Genomic DNA, 22,506 nt, shown 5'->3' with positions numbered 1-22,506 from the left:
GATATCAGGAGATTAGGAGAGATGTATGGAGAGGACAGGGTGAGGACTGGAGATTATATGTGAGGAGATATCAGGAGATAAGGAGAGTTGTATGGAGAGGACAGGGTGTGGAGTGGAAATTACATGAGATTAGGATAGGAGATTAGGATAGATGTATGGAGAGGACAGGGTGAGGACTGGAGATTACATGTGAGGAGATATCAGGAGATTAGGAGAGATGTATGGAGAGGACAGGGTGTGGACTGGAGATTACATGTGAGGAGGTATCAGGAGATTAGGAGAGATTAGGTATCACACAGCGTGTGGGGGCAGTGTTGCTGTCCCCGTTGATTGAGGTCCGAAAAAGGCAGATATTTTTTACTTTTAATTGGATTTGCCTCATATTTATATGATGAAACATTGTGTTCTTCCTCCTTCTCAGTGTCTTCAGACTTTCATATGAGAAGAGATGCACAGGATTTGGATAGAACCAAACTGGGGATTAATTCTTTACTCCAGACTCCAAAAAGGCGCAATCGTAGAACAATCTGTGAACCCATGAAGATGCCAAAAACTCTTTCTGTTGAAATTCCTTTTTCTGTCTCGACCACCCAGCGTAGAGACCTCCTCCATTCCGACCTCTGTTTTGAAAGCTTAGGATGTGAAGACAGCACAGAGTCGACCCCCACTATGAGCTTCAAGTCTTTTATCTGTATTGAGTGTGGAAAGAGCTTCTCCCAGCAGGCAACTTATGCAGAACACCAGAAGTTACACAGCCCGACAAACCTAGAGATTAATCCTAGGGCAGGGTCTACACTTCACTCTCACGAGCAAAAGCGAGCAGGTAGAGAGTTTGTCTGTGCAGATTGTGGAAAAACCTTTATTGGGAAATCCAACCTTATTGTCCACCAGAGGACACATACAGGGGAGAAGCCTTATGGCTGCATCTTCTGTGGGAAACACTTTGGAAGAAGTTCTGTGCTTCGAAAACATGAGCGGATCCACACGGGAGAGAAGCCCTACTCTTGTGTCTACTGTGGGAAGCAGTTCAGTCAGAATTCTGGGCTGAAGAACCATGAGAGGATCCACACCGGAGAGAAACCTTATGCCTGTATGGAGTGCGGCAGGAGGTTCAGTCAGAGTGCCGATCTGATGGTTCATTATAGGACTCACACTGGGGAGAAACCTTTTATTTGTATAGAGTGTGGAAACAGCTTCATCCGCAGCTCAGACCTCGTCATACACCAAAGAACTCACTCCGGGATCAAACCTTTCTCATGCACTGAATGTGGCAAGAGCTTTAGCCAAAGGTCCCAGATTATACGACACAGGAGAACCCACACAGGTGAGCGCCCATTTACCTGTGATGTCTGTAGAAAAAGCTTTATCCTGAGCTCGGAGCTGAAGAAACATCACCGGGTCCACACAGGAGAGAAGCCTTATAAGTGCAAAGGGTGTGGCAAATCCTTCCGGCACTGCTCTAACATGAGCCGCCACCAGAAGATGCACGCCGAGCTTGATGCTCTCTAGCCCGTATCGCTGGCCCATTGGTTGTCCTCTAGAACACTAGAGAAAGACTGATGTGGAGCAGCTGTTGGCCATTGCTGGAATCTCTAATGCGGTTCCCACCAGACGATTACGTGTCTTTCACTTCTTTGTTGCTTTCTAATAATAAACATCCGTTGCTTGAAATGTACGAAACCTTGAATGAACATGACCATAGAAATGGGCCCTATGATCGTGGCGTTTCTACTAGAGAAGGGGGTCAAAATCTTTTTTCACAGGGGACACATAAGCCTCATTGTTGTAATTTTATTTCTGTATAAATGCAGCCAGTAGTCGTAGTGCCCTCACAGCAGCCAGTAGTCGTAGTACCCCCACAGCAGCCAGTATTCAGAGTGCCCCTGTAGAAGTCAGTAGTCGTAGTGCCTTAACAGCAGCCAGTAGTCGTAGTCCCCCTGGAGCAGTCAGTAGTCATAGTACCCTCACAGCAGCCAGTGGTCGTAGTGCCCCCGTAGCAGTCAGTAGTCAGAGTGCCCCCACAGCAGCCAGTAGTCGTAGTGCCCCCGGAGCAGTCAGTAGTCGTAGTGCCCCCGGAGCAGTCAATAGTCCTAATGCCCCCACAGCAGCCAGTAGTCGTAGTGCCCCCGGAGCAGTCAGTAGTCGTAATGCCCCCACAGCAGCCAGTAGTTGTAGTGCCCCCACAGCAGCCAGTAGTCAGAGTGCCCCCATATCAGCAAATAGAGGTTTCCACCCCTCCTTGATAGTAGCTAAAGAGCCCCCTCCATAGCTTCCCCTGTTCTTTCTCTGCTGTATATCAAATTGTGGGAAATAAAGCTAAAAAAATATTTACTCACCTTTCCCCAACCCCAGCCCCCTTCTTTACTCCTGTGTGCGGTGGCTGTACGCTCAGGAACAGAAGCCTGCAGATGTAAAAGTGCATACAGTCGCCACACACACAACTGCTGCTGCTTAGCGGGAGCAATGAAAGGCGAGAATAGGGGTAGGCTAGCTTATATAGGTGGGAATACAAGGTGAGGACACTATCTATATGGAGGGTAGATGGAGAAACGAGGTGAGGACACTATCTATATGGAGGGTAGATGGAGACACGAGGTGAGGACACAATCTATATGGGGGGTAGATGAAGCCACGAGGTGAGGACACAATTTATATGGAGGGTAGATGTAGACACGAGGTGAGAACACAATCTATATGGAGGGTAGATGGAGACATGAGGTGAGGACACAATCTATATGGAGTGTAGATGGAGACATGAGGTGAGGTCACAATCTATATGGAGGATAGATGGAGACACGAGGCGAGGACACAATCTATATGGAGGGTAGATGTAGACACGAGGTGAGAACACAACCTATGTGGAGGGTAGATGGAGACAAGAGGTGAGGACACAATCTATATGGAGAGTAGGAGACACGAGGTGAGGTCACAATCTATATGGAAGGTAGATGGAGACATGAGGTGAGGACACACTGGGGGTCATTTACTAAGGGCCCGATACGCGTTTTCCCGACGTGTTACCCAAATATTTCCGATTTACGCTGATTTTCCCTGTATTGCCCCGGGATTTTGGCGCATGCGATCGGATTTTGGTGCATCGGCGCTGGCATGCACGCGACGGAAATCGGGGGGGCCTGGCCAAACGAAGACCCGACGGATTCGGAAAAAACGCTGCATTTAAAAAACAAAAAGCTTGCACTTACCTTTACCATGAGGTGAGGACACAATTTATATGGAGGGTAGATGGAGACACGAGGTGAGGACACAATCTATATGGAGGGTAGATGGAGCCACGAGGACACAATCTATATGGAAGGTAGATGGAGACATGAGGTGAGGACACAATCTATATGGGGGGTAGATGAAGCCACGAGGTGAGGACACAATTTATATGGAGGGTAGATGGAGACATGAGGTGAGGACACAATCTATATGGAGGGTAGATGGAGACATGAGGTGAGGACACAATCTATATGGAGTGTAGATGGAGACATGAGGTGAGGTCACAATCTATATGGAGGATAGATGGAGACACGAGGTGAGGTCACAATGGATAAGGAAGGTACATGGAGACTCGAGGTGAGGACACAATCTATATGGAGGGTAGATGGAGACATGAGGTGAGGACACAATCTATATGGAGTGTAGATGGAGACATGAGGTGAGGTCACAATCTATATGGAGGATAGATGGAGACACGAGGCGAGGACACAATCTATATGGAGGGTAGATGGAGACACGAGGTGAGGTCACAATGGATAAGGAAGGTACATGGAGACACGAGGTGAGGACACAATCTATATGGAGGGTAGATGGAGACACGAGGTGAGGGCACAATCTATATGGAGGGTAGATGGAGACACGAGGTGAGGTCACAATGGATAAGGAAGGTACATGGAGACACGAGGTGAGGACACAATCTATATGGAGGGGAGATGGAGACACGAGGTGAGGTCACAATCTATATGGAGGGAATATGGAGACACGAGGTGAGGTCACAATCTATATGGAGGGTAGATGGAGACACGAGGTGAGGTCACAATCTATATGGAGGGTAGATGGAGACACGAGGACACAATCTATATGGAGGGTAGATGGAGACACGAGGACAGAATCTATATGGAGGGTAGATGGAGACACGAGGACATACTCTATATGAAGGGTAGATGGAGACACAAGGTGAGGTCACAATCTATATGGAGGGGAGATGGAGACACGAGGTGAAGTCACAATCTATATGGAGGCTAGATGGAGACAAGAGGACCCAATCTATATGGAGGGTAGATGGAGACATGAGGTGAGGACACAATCTATATTGGGGGTAGATGAAGCCACGAGGTGAGGACACAATTTATATGGAGGGTAGATGGAGACATGAGGTGAGGACACAATCTATATGGAGGGTAGATGGAGACATGAGGCGAGGACACAATCTATATGGAGTGTAGATGGAGACATGAGGTGAGGTCACAATCTTTATGGAGGATAGATGGAGACACGAGGCGAGGACACAATCTATATGGAGGGTAGATGGAGACACGAGGTGAGGTCACAATGGATAAGGAAGGTACATGGAGACACGAGGTGAGGACACAATCTATATGGAGGGTAGATGGAGACACGAGATGAGGGCACAATCTATATGGAGGGTAGATGGAGACACGAGGTGAGGGCACAATCTATATGGAGGGTACATGGAGACACGAGGACACAATCTATATGGAGGGGAGATGGAGACACGAGGTGAGGTCACAATCTATATGGAGGGAATATGGAGACACGAGGTGAGGTCACAATCTATATGGAGGGTAGATGGAGACACGAGGTGAGGTCACAATCTATATGGAGGGTAGATGGAGACACGAGGACACAATCTATATGGAGGGTAGATGGAGACACGAGGACACAATCTATATGGAGGGTAGATGGAGACACGAGGACACAATCTATATGGAGGGTAGATGGAGACACAAGGTGAGGTCACAATCTATATGGAGGGGAGATAGAGACACGAGGTGAAGTCACAATCTATATGGAGGGTAGATGGAGACAAGAGGACCCAATCTATATGGAGGGTAGATGGAGACACAAGGACACAATCTATATGGAGGGTAGAAGGAGACACGTGGACACAATCTATATGGAGGGTAGATGGAGACACGAGGTGAGGACACAATTTATGTGGAGGGTAGATGGAGACACGAGGTGAGGTCACAATCTATATGGAGGGTAGATGGAGACAAGAGGACCCAATCAATATGGAGGGGAGATGGAGACACCAGCTGAGGTCACAATCTATATGGAGGGTAGATGGAGACAAGAGGACCCAATCAATATGGAGGGGAGATGGAGACACGAGGTGAGGTCACAATCTATATGGAGGGGAGATGGAGACACGAGGTGAGGTCACAATCTATATGGAGGGTAGATGGAGACACGAGGTGAGGACACAATCTATATGGAGGGGAGATGGAGACACGAGGTGAGGTCACAATCTATATGGAGGGTAGATGGAGACACGAGGTGAGGTCACAATCTATATGGAGGGTAGATGGAGACACGAGGTGAGGTCACAATCTATATGGAGGGTAGATGGAGACACGAGGTGAGGTCACAATCTATATGGAGGGTAGATGGAGACACGAGGACACAATCTATATGGAGGGTAGATGGAGACACGAGGACACAATCTATTTGGAGGGTAGATGGAGACACGAGGACACAATATATGGAGGGTAGATGGAGACACGAGGACACAATCTATATGGAGGGTAGATGGAGACACAAGGTGAGGTCACAATCTATATGGAGGGGAGATGGAGACACGAGGTGAAGTCACAATCTATATGGAGGGTAGATGGAGACACGAGGACACAATCTATATGGAGGGTAGATGGAGACACGAGGACACAATCTATATGGAGGGTAGATGGAGACACGAGGACACAATCTATATGGAGGGTAGATGGAGACACGAGGACAAAATCTATATGGAGGGTAGATGGAGACACAAGGTGAGGTCACAATCTATATGGAGGGTAGATGGAGACACGAGGTGAGGTCACAATCTATATGGAGGGGAGATGGAGACATGAGGTGAGGTCACAATCTATATGGAGGGTAGATGGAGACAAGAGGACCCAACCAATATGGAGGGGAGATGGAGACACGAGGTGAGGTCACAATCTATATGGAGGGTAGATGGAGACACGAGGTGAGGACACAATCTATATGGAGGGGAGATGGAGACACGAGGTGAGGTCACAATCTATATGGAGGGTAGATGGAGACACAAGGTGAGGTCACAATCTATATGGAGGGGGGTAGATGGAGACACGAGGTGAGGACACAATCTACATGGAGGGTAGATGGAGACACGAGGTGAGGACACAATCTATATGGAGGGTAGATGGAGACACGAGGTGAGGACACAATCTATATGGAGGGGAGATGGAGACACAAGGTGAGGACACAATCTATATGGAGGGGAGATGGAGACACGAGGTGAGGACACAATCTATATGCAGGGTAGATGGAGACATGAGGTGAGGACACAATCTATATGGAGGGTAATTGGAGACACGAGGTGAGGACACAATCTATATGGAGGGTAGATGGAGACACAAGGTGAGGGCACAATCTTTATGGAGGGTAGATGGAGACACGAGGTGAGGGCACAATCTATATGGAGGGTAGATGGAGACATGAGGTGAGGTCACACTCTATATGGAGGGTAGATGGAGACATGAGGTGAGGGCACAATCTATATGGAGGGTAGATGGAGACACGAGGACACAATGTATATGGAGGGTAGATGGAGACACGAGGACACAATGTATATGGAGGGTAGATGGAGACACGAGGACACAATCTATATGGAGGGGAGATGGAGACACGAGGTGAAGTCACAATCTATATGGAGGGTAGATGGAGACACAAGGTGAAGACAATCTATATGGAGGGTAGATGGAGACACGAGATGAGGACACAATCTATATGGAGGGTAGATGGAGACAAGGGGACACAATCTATATGGAGGGTAGATGAAGACATGAGGTGAGGTCACAATCTATATGGAGGGGAGATGGAGACACAAGGTGAAGTCACAATCTATATGGAGGGTAGATGGAGACACAAGGACACAATCTATATCGAGGGGAGATGGAGACACGAGGTGAGGTCACAATCTATATGGAGAGGAGATGGAGACACGAGTTGAGGTCACAATCTATATGGAGTGGGGTAGATGGAGACAGGAGGTGAGGACACAATTTATATGGAGGGGAGATGGAGACACGAGGTGAGGACACAATCTATATGGAGGGGAGATGGAGACACGAGGTGAGGTCACAATCTATATGGAGGGTAGATGGAGACACGAGGTGAGGACACAATCTATATGAAGGGTAGATGGAGACATGAAGTGAGGACACAATCTATATGGAGGGTAGATGGAGACACGAGGTGAGGACACAATTTATGTGGAGGGTAGATGGAGACACTAGGTGAGGTCACAATCTATATGGAGGGGAGATGGAGACACGAGGTGAAGTCACAATCTATATGGAGGGTAGATGGATACACGAGGACACAATCTATATGGAGGGGAGATGGAGACACAAGGTGAGGTCACAATCTATATGGGGGGTAGATGGAGACACGAGGACACAATCTATATCGAGGGGAAATGGAGACATGAGGTGAGGTCACAATCTATATGGAGAGGAGATGGAGACACGAGGTGAGGACACAATCTATATGGAGTGGGGTAGATGGAGACACGAGGTGAGGACACAATCTATATGGAGGGTAGATGGAGACACGAGGTGAGGACACAATCTATATGGAGGGGAGATGGAGACACGAGGTGAGGCCACAATCTATATGGAGGGTAGATGGAGACACGAGGTGAGGACACAATCTATATGAAGGGTAGATGGAGACATGAAGTGAGGACACAATCTATATGGAGGGTAATTGGAGACATGAGGTGAGGACACAATCTATATGGAGGGGAGATGGAGACACGAGGTGAGGCCACAATCTATATGGAGGGGAGATGGAGACACGAGGTGAGGCCACAATCTATATGGAGGGTAGATGGAGACACGAGGTGAGGACACAATCTATATGAAGGGTAGATGGAGACACGAGGTGAGGACACAATCTATATGGAGGGTAGATGGAGACATGAGGTGAGGCCACAATCTATTTGGAGGGTAGATGGAGACACGAGGTGAGGACACAATCTATATGGAGGGTAGATGAAGACATGAAGTGAGGACACAATCTATATGGAGGGTAATTGGAGACACGAGGTGAGGACACAATCTATATGGAGGGTAGATGGAGACACGAGGTGAGGACACAATCTATATGGAGGGGAGATGGAGACACGAGGTGAGGACACAATCTCTATGGAGGGGAGATGGAGATACGAGGTGAGGACACAATCTATATGGAGGGGAGATGGAGACACGAGGTGAGGCCACAATCTATATGGAGGGTAGATGGAGACACGAGGTGAGGACACAATCTATATGGAGGGGAGATGGAGACACGAGGTGAGGACACAATCTATATGGAGGGGAGATGGAGACACGAGGTGAGAGCACAATCTATATGGAGGGGAGATGGAGATACGAGGTGAGGACACAATCTATATGGAGGGGAGATGGAGACACGAGGTGAGGCCACAATCTATATGGAGGGGAGATGGAGACACGAGGTGAGGTCACAATCTATATGGAGGGTAGATGGAGACACGAGGTGAGGACACAATCTATATGAAGGGTAGATGGAGACATGAAGTGAGGACACAATCTATATGGAGGGTAGATGGAGACACGAGGTGAGGACACAATTTATGTGGAGGGTAGATGGAGACACTAGGTGAGGTCACAATCTATATGGAGGGGAGATGGAGACACGAGGTGAGGGCACAATGTATATGCCCACTTTGACCTCTGGTGAAGCTGTCGTAATGCTTTACCATAGTCCCAGACTGCAATGATCAGCTGTAAGGTGTCTGTAATGAGGCTTTCTTGATAATCCTTGGTCCCATTAGAACAAAAAAGTTTGATACTCCCATTGCCACTGGGGCAAAACAATTTTTTTTGTCTGAATTTACACTTATAAAATATACAGTTATGACTTACATACAAATTTAACTTAAAGGGGTATTCCGGGAATATGAACGTCTGATACAAAAACCCATGATGATATAAATAAATGAATACAACAAAACTCAATGTCATTAGTCACAAAACGGAGCTTAAATAAATTGATTTTATGATTTACAAAATTTATGGCCTCTCTAAAGTAGGTGGAGTTATCACCAAGATGGCCGCCACTGGAAAATACAAGTCCCATGATCCTTTAGTTCTCAGTAACTCCTCCTACCTCTTTTGCTCTGCTCCCCTAACAGGTTTTCTAGCTCTGTTACCATAGTAATGATGTGTAACTGCCATTACCACAACACTGTCCATACTGGATGCGCTGCAACCAACCAACTACAGCTAAATGTAGTGGTGATCACATGACCTGCCCAGGCAGGTGCAGGACATGTGATGTGGACATGTCTATATCACCAGCATTTTTCTGCTAAGGGGAGCAAAATTTTAAATAACAACCAATTACACATTAGCTTATATTTTGAGTATCCATTTGCATATGAATTGTGCTGATTCCTGGAATACCCCTTTAAGAACAAACCTATGGAACCTATCTTGTTTGTAACCCGGGAACTGTCTGTAATGTCCATTTCCTTAACCCCTTAAGGACGCAGCCATTTTGTAGCTTAAGGCTCAGCCCGATTTTTTGGATTCGGACTTGCTTCGCTTTATATGGTTATAACTTTTGAACACTGTTACTTATCAAAGCGATTCTGAGATTGTTTTTTCCCCACATGTTGTACTTCATTTTAGTGGTAAATTTTGGCAGATAAGTTTTGCGTTTATTTACAAAAAAAAAGAAAATATGATAATTTTTTTGAAAAATTTGCCATTTTCGAAATTCTAAATCATTGCGTTTTCAGGCAGATAGATTTACCACCTAAATAAATTGCTGAATAACATTTCCCATTTGTCTACCTTACATTTTCATAATTTCTGAAATGTCTGGATAATTTATTTTGATGTCACGCGGCTTACAAATAGAATATCGCTTTTCCGGATTTTCAGAATTGACTATTTTGGGGATAAATACAGTTTTGAATGAAATTTTACATATTTAGCATCAAAACCCCCTATATAATCTACCCATTTTCAAATCTGCACCCCTCAAGCTATCAGAAACAGCTTTTACGAAGATTGTTAACCCCTTGAGATCTTCATAGTAATTGAATCAAAATGGAGGTGAAATTTAGAATGGTCAAATTGTTCCCTTATACGTTCATTTAGCCCTAAAATTTACACATTTCCAAAATATAAAAAGAGAAAACCCACCATACAATTTGTTCTACAATTTCTCCTGAGTACAGAGACCCCCCACATGTGGCCGTTACTTCTCCCGAGTGCAGAGACCCCCCACATGTGGTCGTTAATTCTCCCGAGTACAGAGACCCCCCACATGTGGCCGTTACTTCTCCCGAGTGCAGAGACCCCTTACATGTGGCCGTTACTTCTCCCTAGTGCAGAGACTCCCCACATGTGGCCGTTACTTCTCCCGAGTGCAGAGACCCCCCACATGTGGCCGTTACTTCTCCCGAGTGCAGAGACCCCTTACATGTGGCCGTTACTTCTCCCGAGTGCAGAGACCCCCCACATGTGGCTGTTACTTCTCCCGAGTGCAGAGACCCCTTACATGTGGCCGTTACTTCTCCCGAGTGCAGAGACTCCCCACATGTGGCCGTTACTTCTCCCGAGTGCAGAGACCCCCCCACATGCGGCCGTTACTTGTTTTATGGGGGCACAGCGAGGTGCAGAAGGGAAGGAGGGCGCTGCAGCTGCCAGGATTTTAGTTTCCTCATTGGCCCCTTTTGAAGGCTATAAAATTTTCGCTTTTTCGTTATTGGGGCCATGTGACGGCATTTTTTTTGCGGGATGAGATGCTTTTTCCATTGTTACCATTTTGGGGTTGGTATCACCTATTGTTGAAAATTTAGGAACTTTTTTTGAGGGCAGGAGTAGAAAAGCATCAATTCTGTACTGGATTTTTTACTTTTTTTTTTTTTGGTGTTCACCGTATAGACTAATAATCATATTATCTTTATTCTATGGGTCGATACGATTACGGGGATACCAGACATGAATATATTTTCTTACGTTTTACTAAATTTGTCAAACAAAACCCTAATGTGGGGAAAAATCTATCATTTATGTATTGCCGTCTTCCAAGTGGCATAACATTGTTACTTTTTTGGCTACGGAGCCGGTTGATGGCTTGTTTTTTACGGGACATGTTGTACTTTGCACCCGTATCATGTCTGAGTACATATGGTTTTTTGATCGCATTTTATAGCATTTTTTGAGGGATTGAAAAGGTAAAAATCATAATTTTTGGAGGGTTTATAACAGTTTTTTTTTACGGCGTTTATCGTGGGGGTTCAATAATGATTTACTTTTATTCTACGGGTTGTTACGGACGCGGTGATACTATATATGTGGGGTTTGTGTTATGATTTAGACTTTTTTTTGAGTTATATGTCTCTTTATATGTTTTGGGAGTTTGGGGCATTTTTAGTGATTTATGACTTTATTTTTTTTACTTTTTCACTTTTATACCATGTGATATGAACAAGCAATCATCTGATTGCTTCTTCATGATAATATTCTGCAATACTCATGTATTGCAGAGTATTATCAGTGTCAGCCTATACACTTGCATAGGCTGGCACTGTGCCAGTAAGATGACGTCACAGACGCCATCTTACCAGCAATTCTTGCAAGTAACTCTGGGGTCCAGATCGGACCCCAGAGTTGCTATAGCAACGATCGGCGCCCCCCGAAAACGGTTCGGGGGGGGCCGATCGTGGGGGAAAGACCCCCCAGATGCATGTTAGATGCCGCGGTCGCGCTGACCGCGGCATTTAACGGGTTAGGCACCCGCGATTGGAGACAACTCCGATCGCGGGTGTTACACTGGGGTGCCGGCTATTAGTTACAGCCGGCACCCCGTGTTTCCCGATGCCGGTTCGGCTCTGATCCAGAGCCGAGCCGGCATAAGCGCCGTGGCGGATATATCCGCCACTGAGCGCTAAGTCACTGCGCTCCGTGGCGGATATATCCGCCACGGAGCGTGAAGGGGTTAATTGTGCTTCTGCAATGTTTCGAAGGTGTGATAAATGTGACCATGGGGAGGGGGGCCTTAACCTACTTTCCCCCAGCCTCAGCTTAATTGGCCTAGGTTGTTTATGATCACTACAAGAGGGGTGGCTTCAAAGGTCCTCTGCAGCCGAAGCGTCTCCATGCATCTCCTCCCATTTTTAAACAAGAGACAAAGAGCCATAAAACCTGTTAAACCAATAGGTTCAATAGGGACAGTCATAGAGTTCTGGTCCATCTCACCCCAAAGGCCAACTACATTTTGGATTTTTTATGGTCAGGAAATCACAATGGTCCACTTCCTGAGGCTCTAGCAACCTTGGGTCCAGAGATATCAATATCTCTGGATAGGACCATAGCAAATGGATCAGGTTTGGTATCAATGGGATCCAGGGATTCACCCAGATCCAACGATACCAGAACCCTGACCCCACGACTTCCCCTGAGAAGCTATGGTGGTATGTTTTGCATTTATTTATGGGAAAATCAGATATTTGGTGAAAATTTGGAAAAATTCTCAATTTTCGAAATTCAAAATGTTCTACTTTTTCCACACAAAGTCATAACAGCAAAAACCATAATGACTAACATTCCCCGAACGCCTAGTTTATGTCTCCGTGGTTCTTTATGCATACTCTCATGTTTGTAGGATGTTCTGGGGCTTTGAACGTTCGGTGCAATTTTTCACATTTTTATAAAAAACGCAAAATCCTGAGGGACCTGCTCTGGTTTCAGGTCACTGTGAGAGGCCTAAATAATAGTGACACCCCATAAATTACCCCAATATAGAAACTACACCCCTCAATGTACGTAAAACAACTTTTATGAAGCTTTTTTTTTTAACCCTTTAATTGTTTTACAGGGGTTAAAACAAAATCCGATGCAATTTCGAAATTTAAATTTTTTGGCTAAATGAATGTGTTTTTCATAAAATGTACAAATTCTCAGTGGATACAATACTAAAACGCTCCACAAAGTTTGATCCCCAATCCCTCACGCATATAATAATCCCCCATATGTGGTGGTGACTGCTGTATGGGCACACGCCAGGGCATGGGGGGAGCTGCGCCATTCACAGCAGATTATGCATTGTCACTTTTTATTGGCTATACAATCTTTATTTTTTTGGTAATTTGCATATATAAGGGGCTTATTATCTGTGACATGAGATGTACTTTACAAATATTTCATGTTAGTAGGTCTGTAGCTTATTGATGAGATTTTATTAACTTTATTGTATGTATGGAGGAAAAGAAAATTGTAAATTTTGGGTTTCCTTTTTTTGTATCTTTTTGGGGGTCTTACACCGTACACTAAAAATACTATATTATCTTTATTCTACAGATCACTACGATTATGGTGATACTTCATTTATTTAGGTTTTCATTTATTTTTACAATTTTACTGGATAAAAACTAATATAGAGAAAATCTCATTTGTTTTTGTATCGCCATCTATTCGGAGACGTAACTTTAATATTTTTTGGCTGCCAGAGCTGGTTTAGGGCTTATTTATTACGTGTTGAGTAGTCCTTTTCAGTGATACCATTTTGGCGCACATAACTTTTTTTAATCACTTTTTGGAACATTTTTGTGAAGGGATTTTATGAAAAATTTACATTTTTGGCGAGTTTTTCGGGTTTTGTTTTTACAGAGTTCACCGTACAGGTCCAATAATGGTTCTGAGTTATTGTACAGATTGTTACGGACGCGGCGATACCAAAGTTGTGGGGGGTTTCAGTGAATTTCAGTTTTTTTTAACTTTATTAGATTTGTGTAGGGAATGTTTGTGTTTAGGGGACTTTAATTATTTTTAATAAAAAGTGTGTTTTATTTAATGCTTTTAACTTTTCTTCTTTACTTTTACAGGTTAGCTTGATTTTCTGATCACTTGTTCAAGCTCTTCTCCACCTAATACAGTGTAATACAGATGTGATACACTGTATTGTGTGCTGCGCATGCTCAGTGTGTCACAGCCGGGTCCTGCCAGAAGGAAGATCATCGCGCAGCCCCGGGACACTGGCAGATTGGAGCCACGGACCCCCGGTAAGCGCCATGGGGGGGGGGTCCGATTCCTGTAAAATGCCCCTGACACACCGCGGTCAGCGCGTCTGCGGCGTGTTAGGGGTTAGCACCCGCGATCTGAGAAATCTTCGATTGCGGGCGTTAGAGGCCGGTGTCGGTAGTTCTACATGTGTATTTTGTACTCTGTGTAACTGTATCCCAACTGTATATATCTATTGTGTCTACCATATTGTCTAGTGCGCCCTTAAGTCAAATAAATACCTGCATTACTCTTTTATCTCGATATCGAATCCAAATGTCCGTGCGTCGCTCATTTACATGCTACCGGGTTGGTTCCTCACCCTTTATAATCCCGATATGGACCGAACTGGTGGCAGCTTCCAAGGGTTGATAAGGTTCTGTCTCACTGAGGCTAGTGCAAGGAGCCCTATAGCCTGTGATTTATTGTTGTGCCATATCCGGAAGTTGTGTGGACAACTTTAAATCAGTTCCTACGCCTCTCAGAGCCCGTGCGTTCTGGGAGTGTCTAAAACGGATAACTAAAGGCGTCCAAAACGTTGCGGTTTCCTTCATAGAAGGTGCATGAAAGTGTTTTATGTTATGTTCACTTTATTAAACATTATTTGTAAATTTTAACAAAAGGTAATGTATATACAAGTAGAACAGTCAAATAAGAAAAAATGGGGAAATTATGTAGGTGTACAAAGGTTACATTACACCCCCGTGTGGCAGTAACAAAACATTGTATCGCAAGAAAGTCCAACCTGTGGAGAAGCAAAGGCATAGATATACGACTTCCTCTGCCTCTGCGATGAAGTGTGTAAGAGAAAGGAGCATCTGGAAGGCCTGGTGTCTGGAGACAGAACAAGTCTGGAACAGAGTGTGCAATCTCCTCTTCCCCGGTAGTGCTCCCAGCCTCCGAGTCCTCCTCTGCTCTCTCGAGCTTTGGTTCCCGGCAGAAATTGGAGCTTCTTAAGCCGATATTGATAGAGGTCATCTGATTTTTAGCGGTCCCCGTCGGTGCCGGATGTTGCCTGGGACACACATCTCTTCCCCGGTAGTGCTCCCAGCCTCCGAGTCCTCCTCTGCTCTCTCGAGCTTTGGTTCCTGGCAGAGATTGGAGCTTCTTAAGCCGATATTGATAGAGGTCATCTGATTTTTAGCGGTCCCCGTCGGTGCCGGATGTTGTCTGGGACCGTTACCTCCGTATTTTACCACGGTCTTTCTTTCGGGCAGCAGCCATGAGGAGGTGAGGTCTCAAGCAGCCATCACGGTTCGCGGCCCCCGGATTTGTTATTTCATGCTGTTATTCAGGTGCGCAGATCTTCTCGTAAGACCATTGGAAGAAGATCTGACATAATAAGGAAAATGTCCCCAACTTTCCAGCTTGATTCAGGTGGAGCCATGCAAAGAATCACATAGACACAGCCCTGGTCTCCAAGATTCTCTCATTTATTACTGAACTACAGGGAATTTATCTAGGCCAAGAGGGAGGAGCCTGTTTGGTACTATGCTTAGTTGTGATTGGCTTATCGAAAAATATCATGCGATTTATTGATATACATAAGGGTCCAGTCTTCATGGTGGTGCTTGGGGGGGGGAGGGTAAGTGATGGAGCCTCTCCAAGGCCATGTTGGAGACGATGATGTCCTGAAGGCCATAGCACACAGACGCCATCCTGCATAGCTTCATAATTAGAGATGAGCGAACACTAAAATGCTCGGGTACTCGTTATTCGAGACGAACTTTTCCCGATGCTCGAGTGCTCGTCTCGAATAACGAACCCCATTGAAGTCAATGGGAGACTCGAGCATTTTTCAAGGGGACCAAGGCTCTGCACAGGGAAGCTTGGCCAAACACCTGGGAACCTCAGAAAAGGATGGAAACACCACGGAAATGGACAGGAAACAGCAGGGGCAGCATGCATGGATGCCTCTGAGGCTGCTTAATCGCACCATTATGCCGAAATTATGGGCAACAGCATGGCCATGACAGAGTGACAGAATGAAGCTAGATAGCATGTAAAACATCCAATAATTGACCCTGACACTATAGGGGACGGCATGCAGAGGCAGAGGCAGCGGCAGCAGGCTAGAGAGTGGCATGGCGACATACCCTAATTGGACTCAGGCTTCAAACCAATGGGTGTCAGAGAGGAACCAAAGGAGGTGAGCAAGAAGCGCTCAAATAATATCGGTACATGATAAAAGTTTGCCAGTATATTTTGTGGATTACACAGCAGGGTGGCGACAAAGTTAACATGGAAGCCATGAAAACAACCCAAAATTCTGCCTGACACAGCTCGTTTGATAAGGGGACCATGTATGCTTACAGTTCATGCCAGTCGCTGCACTGGCTGCCAGTCTCCTTTCGAATACAGTTTAAAATAATAATAACCCTCATCCATAAAGCTCTGTATAATGCTGCACCCCCCTACCTCTCCTCTCTTATCTCAGTCTATCGCCCAACCCGTGCTCTTAGATCCGCCAGTGATCTTAGATTAACCTCTACCCTAGTGCGGACCTCCCACTCGCGTCTCCAAGACTTCTCTAGAGCTGCACCAATTCTATGGAATGCTCTGCCCTGGACTATCAGACTAATACCTAACCTCCAAAGTTTCAAACGTGCTCTTAAAACCCATTTCTTTAGGCAAGCCTATAACACTCATTAACTGCATGAAGTTTTAACTCTTCTACTAACCCGTCCTGTGTCGTCCTCCCATCTGTTATCCAGCAACCAACAGGCACCAGACTTCTCTGCAGTCCCATTCACCCTGGACCTGGTATATAAGATGACGGCTGAGTGGTTCAAGCGACAGCAATTCCATTTATTATATTTTGTTCTATTCCCTAAGAAGAATGGCTTGACCGTTAAATATTCTTTTACCTCGTGTTACCCCATCATCTTCATAAACCGTAAGCTCTGGCGAGCAGGGACCTCACTCCTGTTGTTCCATACAAATGTTGTGCTCTGTTACATTACATTTGTATTTGTTTCCTATGATTTGTAAAGCGCTACAGAATATGATGACGCTATATAAATAAAGATTATTATTATTATTATTATGGAGGCAGTGAACTAGTAGTAGATTAAAGGTGCTGCAGTTAAAACTATGTTAGTTGGATCTTGGGATGGAGCTGGCGCTCTGCAGCCAGGCGAGCTTTTGCCAATCCAAGCCCCTGTCTCTAGGCTACTCCCCAAACAGCACTTCTAAGAACCTTTTGTATAAGATCAAGTGTAGTAGCGTTCTTATAAGTTTAGGATATGGCGGGTGAGGGGAATGTAAACAGATGCGCAAGAAGCGCTGAAATAATATCCCTAAATGGTAAAAGTTTGCAAGTATATTTTGTGGATTACACAGCAGGGTGGCGACAAAGTTAACAACTTTGATGTGGAATGCCCTGTAATAGCTCTTGGGCGGTGTGCCTTTTATCGCCTAGGCTCAGCAGTTTCAGCACCGCCTGCTGTCGCTTAGCGACGGCACTGCTGCTGTGCCTAGAGCTACCGACTGATGGCGCCATGCCCACGGATGGTAATTCGGAGGAGGAGGAGGTGGAGGAGGGGTGGGAGGAGGTATAGTAGGCCTTTGAGACCTGGACCGAGGTAGGCCCCGCAATTCTCTGCGTCGGCAGTATATGACCAGCCCCAGGGTCAGACTCGGTCCCAGCCTGCACCAAGTTAAGTGTAGTAGCGTTCTTATAAGTTTGGGATATGGCGGGTGAGGGGAATGTAAACAGATGCGCAAGAAGCGCATGATGCGCATGGAGCTGGCGCTCCGCTGCCAGGCGAGCTTTCGCCAATTCAAGCCCCTGTCTCTAGGCTACTCCCCAAACAGCACTTCTAAGAACCTTTTGTATAAGATCAAGTGTAGTAGCGTTCTTATAAGTTTAGGATATGGCGGGTGAGGGGAATGTAAACAGATGCGCAAGAAGCGCTGAAATAATATCCCTAAATGGTAAAAGTTTGCCAGTATATTTTGTGGATAACACAGCAGGGTGGCGACAAAGTTAACAACTTTGATGTGTAATCCATGAAAACAACCCAAATTTCTGCCTGACACACCTCGTTTGATAAAGGGACGATGTATGGAGGCAGCTATATGGACGACTTTTGGAGGTAGCAATGGAGACAACGTGTGGAGGCTGCTATGGAGACAATTTAATTTGGATAGTGCCTGTATGTGGCAGTCCCAAACATTTTTCAAACCAGAGGAGCAGGTAGGTGGCCCTCCAGTAAAATGGAATAGATTGAGTGCCTGTATGTGGCAGTCCCAAAAATGTTTCAAACCAGAGGAGCAGGTAGGTGGCCCTGCAGTAAAATGGAATAGATTGAGTGCCTGTATGTGGCAGTCCCAAAAATTTTTCAAACCAGAGGAGCAGGTAGGTGGCCCTCCAGTAAAATGGAATAGATTGAGTGCCTGTATGTGGCAGTCCCAAAAATGTTTCAAACCAGAGGAGCAGGTAGGTGGCCCTGCAGTAAAATGGAATAGATTGAGTGCCTGTATGTGGCAGTCCCAAAAATGTTTCAAACCAGAGGAGCAGGTAGGTGGCCCTGCAGTAAAATGGAATAGATTGAGTGCCTGTATGTGGCAGTCCCAAAAATGTTTCAAACCAGAGGAGCAGGTAGGTGGCCCTGCAGTAAAATGGAATAGATTGAGTGCCTGTATGTGGCAGTCCCAAAAATGTTTCAAACCAGAGGAGCAGGTAGGTGGCCCTGCAGTAAAATGGAATAGATTGAGTGCCTGTATGTGGCAGTCCCAAAAAATTTTCAAACCAGAGGAGCAGGTAGGTGACCCTCCAGTAAAATGGAATAGATTGAGTGCCTGTATGTGGCAGTCCCAAAAATGTTTCAAACCAGAGGAGCAGGTAGGTGGCCCTGCAGTAAAATGGAATAGATTGAGTGCCTGTATGTGGCAGTCCCAAAAATTTTTCAAACCAGAGGAGCAGGTAGGTGGCCCTCCAGTAAAATGGAATAGATTGAGTGCCTGTATGTGGCAGTCCCAAAAATGTTTCAAACCAGAGGAGCAGGTAGGTGGCCCTGCAGTAAAATGGAATAGATTGAGTGCCTGTATGTGGCACTCACAAAAATTGTTTCAAACAGAGGACCGGGTAGGTGGCCCTCCAGAAAAATTAAATGCATGAAGTACTATAGCAAGAGCCAGTGGGCCCTGTCAAAAAATAGCCATTTTCCTCTGCTTTACTGTACAAAGAGGAGGAGAAGGAGGAAAATGAGGAGGAGGAGGAGTGGATCAATTATTCAGGTTGAGCTTCCTTCACCTGGTGGAGATTGGAAATTCTGAGAAATCCAGGCTTTATTCATCTTGATAAGCGTCAGCCTGTCAGCGCTGTCAGTCGACAGGCGTGTACGCTTATCGGTGATGATGCCACCAGCTGCACTGAAAACCCGCTCGGACAAGACGCTAGCGGCAGGGCAGGCAAGAACCTCCAAGGCGTACAGCGCCAGTTCGTGCCACATGTCCAGCTTTGAAACCCAGTAGTTGTAGGGAGCTGTGTGATCATTTAGGACGATGGTATGGTCAGCTACGTACTCCCTCACCATCTTTCTGTAAAGATCAGCCCTACTCTGCCGAGACTGGGGACAGGTGACAGTGTCTTGCTGGGGTGACATAAAGCTGGCAAAAGCCTTGTAAAGCGTACCCTTGCCAGTGCTGGACAAGCTGCCTGCTCGCCTACTCTCCCTCGCTACTTGTCCCGCAGAAGTAGCTAGCGCTGTCAGAAGGGAAATACTGTTTCAGCTTGTGCACCAGGGCCTGCTGGTATTCATGCATTCTCACACTCCTTTCCTCTGCAGGGATGAGAGTGGAAAGATTTTGCTTGTACCGTGGGTCCAGGAGAGTGAACACCCAGTAATCGGTGCTGGAATAAATTCTTTGAACGCGAGGGTCACGGGATAGGCAGCCTAGCATGAAATCTGCCATATGCGCCAGAGTACCAACGCGTAAGAATTCACTCCCCTCACTGGCCTGACTGTCCATCTCCTCCAACTCCTCTTCTTCTGCCCATACACGCTGAACAGTAAAGGACTCAACAATGGTCCCCTCTTGTGTCTCACCAACATTCTCCTCCTCTTCCTCCTCATCCTCCTCCACCTCCACCTCCTCCGATATGCGCTGAGAAACAGACCTGAGGGTGCTTTGGCTATCAACAAGGGAATATTCTTCCCCTGTCTCTTGTGACGAGCGCAAAGCTTCCGACTTCATGCTGACCAGAGAGTTTTTCAACAGGCCAAGCAGCGGGATGGTGAGGCTGATGATGGCGGCATCGCCACTGACCATCTGTGTTGACTCCTCAAAGTTACTCAGCACCTGACAGATATCAGACATCCACGTCCACTCCTCATTGTAGACTTGAGGAAGCTGACTGACCTGACTACCAGTTCTGGTGGAAGTTGACATCTGGCAGTCTACAATCGCTCTGCGCTGCTGGTAAACTCTGGATAACATGGTCAGTGTTGAATTCCACCTCGTGGGCACGTCGCACAACAGTCGGTGAGCGGGCAGTTGGAGGCGGCGCTGCGCTGCCCTGAGAGTGGCAGCATCTGGGCTGGACTTCCTGAAATGCGCACAGATGCGGCGCACCTTCGTGAGCAAATCAGACAGATTGGGGTATGTCTTGAGGAAACGCTGAACTATCAGATTTAACACATGGGCCAGGCATGGCACATGTGTCAGTCTGCCGAGTTGCAGAGCCGCCACCAGGTTACGGCCGTTGTCACACACAACCATTCCCGGCTTGAGGTTCAGCGGTGCCAGCCACAGATCAGTCTGCGCCGTGATGCCCTGTAATAGCTCTTGGGCGGTGTGCCTTTTGTCGCCTAGGCTCAGCAGTTTGAGCACCGCCTGCTGTCGCTTAGCGACGGCACTGCTGCTGTGCCTAGAGCTACCGACTGATGGCGCCGTGCCCACGGATGGTAGTTCGGAGGAGGAGGTGGAGGAGGGGTGGGAGGAGGAGGAGGCATAGTAGGCCTGAAACACCTGGACCGAGGTAGGCCCCGCAATCCTCGGCGTCGGCAGTATATGAGCAGCCCCAGTGTCAGACTCGGTCCCAGCCTCCACCAAGTTAACCCAATGTGCCGTCAGCGATATATAGTGGCCCTGCCCGGCAGCACTCGTCCACGTGTCCGTGGTCAGGTGGACCTTGTCAGAAACGGCGTTGGTCAGGGCACGGATGATGTTGTCTGACACGTGCTGGTGCAGGGCTGGGACGGCACATCGGGAAAAGTAGTGGCGGCTGGGGACCGAATACCGAGGGGCGGCCGCCGCCATGAGGTTGCGAAAGGCCTCGGTCTCTACTAGCCTATAGGGCAGCATCTCCAGGCTAAGCAATCTGGAGATGTGCACATTAAGGGCTTGGGCGTGCGGGTGGGTTGCACTATATTTGCGGGGAGGGGGCAGACTGGGGGGGGAGGAGGCTGAGGTGCAGGAGCTGGAGGAGTGGCGATTTCGGTGACATGGGTGGACTGCGTGGAAGACTGACTGGTGGTGGACAAATTGCTCGAAGCATTGTCAGCAATCCACGACATCACCTGTTCGCACTGTTCTGGCCTCAACAGTGCTCTACCACGAGTCCCAGTAACTTCAGACATGAACCTAGGGAGTGTAGCTCTGCGGCGTTCCCCTGCTTCCTCATCAGCAGGTGGTGTCTCACCCCGCCCAGGACCACGGCCTCTGACCCCTGCAGTAGTTGGACGCCCACGTCCCCGCCCTCGTCCTCTACCCCTAGCCCTCGGGTTAAACATTTTTAAAATGAGAGTTATAACTTTATTTTTTTTTTTACTTTTTTTTGTTTTTTTTTGTGTGTTTTTTTTTTGTGTGTTTTTTGTTTTTTTTTGAGTTTTTAAAACCAAACAATGCTATCCTATTGCTATGGCTATTTTCTAGCCAAGTATCAAAGCACACTACTATGCCAGATGAGATGACACTGAGTTAGTGCCTAATTGAAATCCAACCCCTACTAAATTTTCCCACTTCGGTCTTTGCTATGGATATGTGCGTCACTAAGCGCAGAACACAGCGGTCGCAAGTCTCACTACAAATTGCTCAGAATTGGCTAGTACATGCACTGCAGAAAGTACAGCCACCAGCAGATCAACCAGAAATCAAATATATAGAACGCTACTGTATGCGTAAGTAAGCTCTTTGTATTCTCCTATGGCTATTTTCTAGCCAAGTATCAAAGCACACTACTATGTCAGATGAG

General features: G+C 46.6%; 2 protein-coding genes across 5 annotated transcripts in view; both read left to right on the top strand.

Annotated features, from left to right (window-relative positions):
* LOC140122812 (uncharacterized) overlaps nucleotides 1-2,314 on the top strand; it is a 39,032-nt gene extending 36,718 nt beyond the window's left edge. For 2 of the 3 annotated variants that reach the window (XM_072144040.1, XM_072144039.1), the window contains exon 3: nucleotides 422-2,314. In XM_072144040.1, the coding sequence (XP_072000141.1) occupies nucleotides 422-1,509 (1,088 nt within the window). In that variant the 3' untranslated portion in view covers nucleotides 1,510-2,314. The remainder of the gene's footprint in view (nucleotides 1-421) is intronic. The other variant, XM_072144038.1, reaches the window with a different exon arrangement.
* Nucleotides 1-22,506, top strand: part of LOC140122810 (oocyte zinc finger protein XlCOF8.4-like) — a 217,981-nt gene that overhangs the window by 114,956 nt on the left and 80,519 nt on the right. The gene's annotated exons all lie outside the window — the stretch shown is intronic.

Source organism: Engystomops pustulosus, chromosome 3 (genome assembly GCF_040894005.1).
Source record: "Engystomops pustulosus chromosome 3, aEngPut4.maternal, whole genome shotgun sequence".
Lineage (NCBI taxonomy): Eukaryota > Metazoa > Chordata > Amphibia > Anura > Leptodactylidae > Engystomops > Engystomops pustulosus.
This window is presented reverse-complemented; position numbering and strand designations above follow the sequence as displayed.